Genomic DNA, 7,278 nt, shown 5'->3' on the forward strand with positions numbered 1-7,278 from the left:
TCAAATCATCCAGAGTGGTCGCGCGATTTGAAATTTTTTTGAAATTTCACACATGAGTAGCCTAGTATGTAAATAAAAAAAAATTCCAAAAAAAAATTTCAGGTTAAAGTAGATTTATGACCTGTCAAAATTTTGAAATTGCAAATTACCCCTGAAAATATCCCTGAAACCTACGTATTTATACTAAAGACTTGAAAATTTCATCAATTTTTCATTATGAGGTCTTCTAATATGTCCAGTAATTACAAAATAGAATTTTATAATTTTTAATGTATTTTTTAAATGATTTTGAAGAAAGTGTTTTTTTTGTTTTTGGAAAAAAATGACATTTTTAATATTAAAATTAACGATGAAATACAATTTTTTTAATCACATTTTTTTACATAATATTAACATTATTCAGTATTATAAATTAATTGTGTTTTGAAGTTTTTTACTTTGGCAAAAGTTAAAAAATATGAGCTTTTTTAATTTTCTCAAAAAATATTTAACTTACAAAAAAAAATTTCATACGAACATTGTTTAAAAGACAATTATAAATAAAAAAAGTGTCTTATATTTTTTCATTTAAACAAATATTTTTCGAGTTACATTACATTTAATATGAGTACTAAAATTTATATTCCATTTTTTTCATTTTACGGTTACTTTTTATAATGTTATACTTACATTAGACACAATGTTATAAATGCATATGTGTGTATGTGTGAATTTATTATTTATTTATTGTATCATTAAATTGTAGTGTATATTAATATACAAGCGATAGAGTAGGTAATTGATTTGACGCTATATTGTTTAAACCCAACTAAACGCTAAATTGTACATTCCCAAACAACAATCATATTATGTCAATTGCCACCGGAATTTCTGGTAATCTTTTTCTTTTTCTTTGCCTTAATCCCAACTACTTGGGGTCGGCCACCCTTATCCTAAGCTTCCACTTGACACGATCTCCCACATCTCTTACGCTCACATCAGCTGTCCTCAAACCGCATTCAATAGCATCCCTCTATCTCTTTTTTGGTCTTTCTCTATCTTTTCTTCCTTCAACATTCATTTCTATAACTATTCTTTGAGCTTCCGATTCCTCTCTCCTCATAACATTACTAAACCATCTAAGTCTATTTTCTCTCATCTTATCCACGATTGACGCAACACCTATACTTCCTCTTATATGCTCGTTCCTTATCCTATCTTCTCTAGTCACTCCACTCATCCAACTAAGCATTCTCATCTCTATTACACTTATTCTCTGCTCTACTTTCTTATCAACCGCCCAACACTATGAACCATACATCATAGCTGGCCTCACAATTTCATACTAAATTTAAAAACTATAATTAGTATTTATTCATATATTATATTTTAAAATCAAAGAACTACTAATCAGGATATAATTAAAGAAATAAGAGTTGATGTTGCTTTTAGAATATTCCACCAATTTCTCTAAAGAAAACACTCTACAGATTTGCATCGAAGCGTTTCTTATGATAGTGATTTTAATCTCTGTCAGATATCATCTATACTTGTCCCATCTATGCCTCGTCCACACTGTGCTACCGTTTTTTTTTTTTAAATTTATTTTGTTGTAAATTATTGCAAAAACTCAATATATAAATATTCTTTTCTAATTGTACCATCACTAAAATATATAATTTTTTTAGTTAAAGGATATATTGTCTTTAAATCAAATATTTATGAAATGCGTGAACTGCTATTACATTTTGTTCAAAGTGGTCATTTATAACTTAAGCACATGGGCGTCGGAACAGAGGGGACAACTGCCCCCACGGGAAAAATTCCGCGAGGTCAAAGCTTTCACGGACAGTTTCCTAGAATTTACGCTCCCGTGACTAAAATACATAGTTCATCTCCTATAGTCTTTAATTTTTATGTTGAATATAGAAACAAAACTCAAATATATTTGATAAACTGTCTTTAAGTATTAGTTTACACATATAGTAAACAAATTGTTTTATTTAGAAACAACTTACATGTACTATGTATGTAGTAGTTAATATTTTATATAGTATATGAGTTATGTATAAGAATAACATAACATGGAGACATTTACCCGTTATCTAAAAAATAGAAACGATTTAATATTTAACCGAAACACCCTAAATAGAATAGCTTTCAGAACAAGGATATCCATTATCGCGACTATATAATAGATTTGTAGTCTAATTTATTTCGAGAATCATTTGGTTATCAATAATCGATGTGATCGGACACAGTCAATTTATAATTTATATAATTGTGATTTGTGAATACGTGGTTAAAATGAAAGGAACAAGTAAAATAACAACATTTTTTCAAAAATGATATAAGAATACAAAAGACAACGGTAACGGTAAGTAATTTATAATATACCGAATGTTAATTAAGTCACTGTCTACTGATAGTTTTAACATATTATTTGATTTATACAATTAATAATGTACTTTTAATGTCATAATTAATTAAACAATATTTTAAACAAAAATACATTATATGTTAAATCTATTATAGATAGTTTTTAATTAATTTTTTTAATTTGTTAACTAGAAAATGAAAACGTACAACTAAAATAAATTGTTTTGTTTATTATCCTTTCCAACATTTTTATACTATGACTCATAAGCTTTATGCCTCTATAATTTTTACACTCTTTATAACGCCATTGGCTTTAAATATCAGGACCATAATACTATTACTCCATTTTTTTGGTATTTCCCTTCATATAGGATCATTATAGAAAGATTCTTCAACCACCATTTTCATCACTATAGAAAACAAGTAAGTATCTAAAGCAGGAACTTAGTACACTCCTACTTTTACCCTAAAATCTTTTGTTATTCCACTCACACTTTTTACCTTGGTACAAGTACCAGCACATATATCTTCTATTATATTAATGTACCATTTTTGGATTCCTTTTCTCACTTTTACTGCATTTAAAAACTCATCTTCTTTATCTCCTTTCAATTTCTAGATTCTGGATTCCCTATGTATACTATCTTCTTACTGCACCACAACTCCATTACCATTAATGGAGTTGTATTTATGAATGATGTGTAAAGAATACTGTATCCCTTAAGTTAGTAATAAGTTAAAAAAAAAAAATTAAAGAAACGATAATAATATTAACTTTACAATTTAAAATATATAATCTTAAATTCAAACAAAGAAAAATTATAAGAATATTACTAAATCCATAAAAATAGAAAATAAAAAGCAATTTTTCTAATTAATTTTATCAAACCCTAAATTTCTATATTCTATCCTGATGAAATCTTCACAAAATCTATTAAAATCCGCACATGCCTGTTGATAACTGGTAACAGGATTTATTGTTGGATTAGCAATATTTGTAAAATATGCATTACTATTGCTATGCTCTAAAACATCTCTTTTTGAATGAAATGGTTTTCCATCAAATAAACAATGCTTTTTATGAACTCGAGATACATTATTCAAGATTGACAGTAAAGAGGCTTTCAAATATTGTGCATCTTCGAAATAATTGTCTGCTATTCTTTTCAAATTTAAGGTATCGTAGTCAGAAAACTCATCTCGTCTCAAGTTTATTACTTCTATCAAATAAAGTGTATTTTCTACTATGTTTTTTATTGGTCCTAAACAATAAAATGTTCCGTTTTCACACCAAATATATGCCTTTTGTAATTTTTCCATTGCCATCTTTAAATAGTTTAAAAAGTGCTGAATATTTCTAGTAGTCATATGAAAATTTTTTAAACATTCAATGTATTTGTGTGGATTACTAAATTTATCACTGCTTGTTTTTTCATGTTTACACAATTCCAAAATTCCACATAAATGTGAACTGAATGTTTTTAATAAGTCATAAAATCTACATCTTATTAATTGAGTAAAGTACTGCTTTTTGAGATGAAAATTGATATTATTTGCTTGATCTCTAAGCACACGATTTGCACTTAATACTTGATTATTATATTTTATATATAGATAGTTTAAAATCTTCCAGTTACCAGCATTAAGAATAATATTCAAATTTTCTATTCCCTTACTTTGTGAAATAAAATCAATTTGAGGTAGATATAATGAATGACGTCTGCATTAAAAAATAATCAATTAGCAACGTTTCATTTCTTAAAGCATAAAATATTTGTCATTTGTTAAAAAAAAATAAACAATTAACCATAATTGACAAATTAAGTACAGGGCTGTATTTCAACCTAGAAAGTCAAAGCCTCAAATTTTAATGTGCTATTTGATACTTTAAATGATATATTTTTCTCAAGGTAAACAAAAAAAATTAACTTTGATACAAAATTAAGAAATTATTAATTTTATTATAATCTGTTTATTTATTTATTAATTTTTTTTTTAATATAAAACATTATTCGAGAAAATGAAAACACTTCTTTTGTTACCCGTAAATTAAAGAATCTCTGTAAAATTTTAATTTTTATAATCAGAAAATTTAACATTTTAAATATTAAAATATTTTTTCACCTAATGCTATCACGATATTTAAAAAATTGGATAATTTAAAACAAATGTTTTTTTGTATAAACACCTTTTTTGTCTTCTACTTGATATATATTAAATCTGATATTTCACCTAACCATAAAAAGGATTTAAAATAACAATTATTGAATAAAAAGTTATCTGTTTCAACTTAACTGTTAATAATGTTACGAAAAGACATCGTAGTTTAAATACATATTAAATTAGAGCTATCATAATATAAATTATAAAAGATAAATTTGTCCAAATACATTGTTTTTTATGAAAGAAAGTGTTAATTGTAAATATTCTCAGCATAAATGTCTAAAGTTCTTAATGATTACCCAACAAGAATATTAAAGGAAAAAGGACTACCCTTTAAAAAAAATATTTAATTTACCAACGGCTCATGAAAAATTTAAATTTCAAATTCATAATTTAAAAAATAAAAAATTGATACCTTTATTATGAATTTAATTTTAATCTGAACATTATACCATTATGTAAAATAATTCATTAAAAAATATTAGTTTGAATAATTTTTTTTTTACCTTAAATAAAATTATGAAAAATTAATCATTTATTAATTTACTTGTATAAGAGCGGATTTATTATTTCTTTAAACCCGAGGTTTTCATAATCATTTTTTATAGTGTTCATGCAAAATTCATATACCGCATTTAACATAAAATCGATAATATTTAAATTGCAATATGTTGATTTGTAATGTAAATATTGCTCTTCAAATAACAATTGATAGTCAATTCGTTCGGAGAGCTCAACCAAAATACAATTCTTCGCTTGATCTTTTTCTACCATTAAATCTAATTTATCAAGAATTTTTTTAATATTTGCAAGTACTGATGTCGCATTTTCAGGTATAAAATTACCATTCTCATCAATAAAAAATGATTGATCTGAAATTTTCATGGTATTTGTATAATGATAAGCAAAATAAATTTCTTCTACCATTACGAATGGGATTCCTGAAATATTTTTAAATAACCATTTTGTATCAAAAGAACTCATAAACGTCATTACTTGGTACAAATCGTTAAACATAATCATTGAATTTTTCACTTTTTGTTCAATATGTTGAGTACAATTTATAAATTCTTTGAATAAATTGGCTGCTGAATACTTTTCACATTCCTTTAAAATTAAAGTAACAAGTTCTACATAACTTCTTAATATCTCAGTATATTTGTAGTTAAGTAAATGAACAACAATACTAAACATGTTTAAAATATTGTTTTTGTCAACTTTTTGTGCAAATACATTTTCTATTGATAAATTCTTGTACACATCATGATTCAGATGCAAATGTTTTATTGAATTCCATCCTTCTTGTACACGAATATAATTGACTACCCTAATGACATAATCTAAATATTTCCTTTTCACAGTTCTTGGATGTAGAGTGGACACTAGTCCTAAGTAAATAAAATAAATAAAAATAAAAATTCTAAATTGCATTTTAAATAAATTTATGTTATAAAATCTTAATGTAATGCTAAAATATTTGTTTATTATTTAGTTTACAAATTTTTTTTTCTTTAATAATAATCGTTTTAACTTTTTTATGAACGAACATTTATATTGTATTTTAAAATGAAACATTCATACATATAGTTAGTTTATTTAATAACTTCAATAATCTTATTTTAGATTTTTTAAAAGTTTTAAGTAGATCTTATAACAATAAAATATACGACATAAATCAGTTAAAGTAAAAATATTTTAAATTTGTAGATATTTACATGCTTATTTATTTTATACGAATTATTATTAGAAATTATATTTAATGAACGCCTATGTTATAGCAATATGAACTGAACAATATTTCAGTAAAATTATAATGTATACAATATAGAACAAAATTGAGATTTAAAAAGCTTTTATTACTTGATAAATAAGGTTGAGCGTTATTTCAATAGAAATTATTATATGTATATGTATATACAGGGTGGCCCACCACTCACTGACAACTTAAATAACTTTTGATACAGTTAATATTTTTAGTTGATTTTTTTTTTAAATAATAGTTATACGTTAGGTCTATAGCTATATCTCAATAATTAATTTTTTTACATTTTATTAAAAATATTAATTATTTTTAAATTTTAAATAAAATGTAAAAAAAAAATCTAAGATAGCTATTTTGTAGAGTAGAATTTAAGAAAAATTTTAGTAAAAAAATATCTTATTAATATTCAGTATTAAATATTCTGTAGCGTTTTGAAGTTTGTAAAAATTTGAATTTTCATGTATTATTTTACGGTATTAAACATTGAAATACGTATTGAGAAAAGGACAGAAGAAAACGCTATCTTTTCAATATACTTTTGAATGAGAGTGATAAGTAATAATTGCCTTATCTAATTTCTTATCATGGTATTTATGCCAAATTTGTAATGTATACACACATTATCATCATATGTATACACAATAATCATGAAAAGATAGCGTAAATTATTACCAAAACTATTAACTAATGTTATTTTCCTGCAGAAGAAATTGTTTTTGCTCTTCATTTTTTGTAATTTTATGGTCAAATTTCTCAATAATTTTAATACCTCTTTCTGATGCATCGTTGACTAGTTTAAGTTTTATAATTTTTTCCTCGCCATAATTATCATTGACTGAATTATTCCACGTTTTGGGATGAGTTTTTAAAAAATCACTATTTATATTGAATCTTTTAAACATCTTTTGAGATGTTTTACTTATAAGTTTAACTAAAATAGTTTTATCGTCATCATTAAAAAAAAATGGTGTCATCTTTTTTAAAATTAGTTTTTT

General features: G+C 24.5%; 1 protein-coding gene across 1 annotated transcript; it reads right to left on the reverse strand.

Annotated features, from left to right (window-relative positions):
• Positions 1-3,126: 3,126 nt before the first annotated feature.
• LOC126907271 (uncharacterized) lies at positions 3,127-6,069 on the reverse strand. Its single transcript, XM_050688420.1, has 2 exons — positions 5,069-6,069; positions 3,127-4,078 (listed from the first exon to the last, which is right to left on the reverse strand). The coding sequence occupies exons 1-2, from the start codon at positions 5,950-5,952 to the stop codon at positions 3,229-3,231; spliced, it is 1,734 nt and encodes a 577-aa protein (XP_050544377.1). The 5' UTR covers positions 5,953-6,069; the 3' UTR covers positions 3,127-3,228.
• Positions 6,070-7,278: the final 1,209 nt, after the last annotated feature.

This window comes from Daktulosphaira vitifoliae, unplaced genomic scaffold (genome assembly GCF_025091365.1).
Source record: "Daktulosphaira vitifoliae isolate Bord-2020 unplaced genomic scaffold, ASM2509136v1 Scaffold_5, whole genome shotgun sequence".
NCBI lineage: Eukaryota > Metazoa > Arthropoda > Insecta > Hemiptera > Phylloxeridae > Daktulosphaira > Daktulosphaira vitifoliae.

Coding starts and splice junctions, on each gene's coding strand:
- LOC126907271 (XM_050688420.1), bottom strand. CDS start 5,952: ATGCAATTTAGAATTTTTATTTTTATTTATTTTATTTACTTAGGACTA. Junction 4,079..5,068: donor ATAAATCCGCTCTTATACAA/GTAAATTAATAA, acceptor TTTTTAATGCAG/ACGTCATTCATTATATCTAC.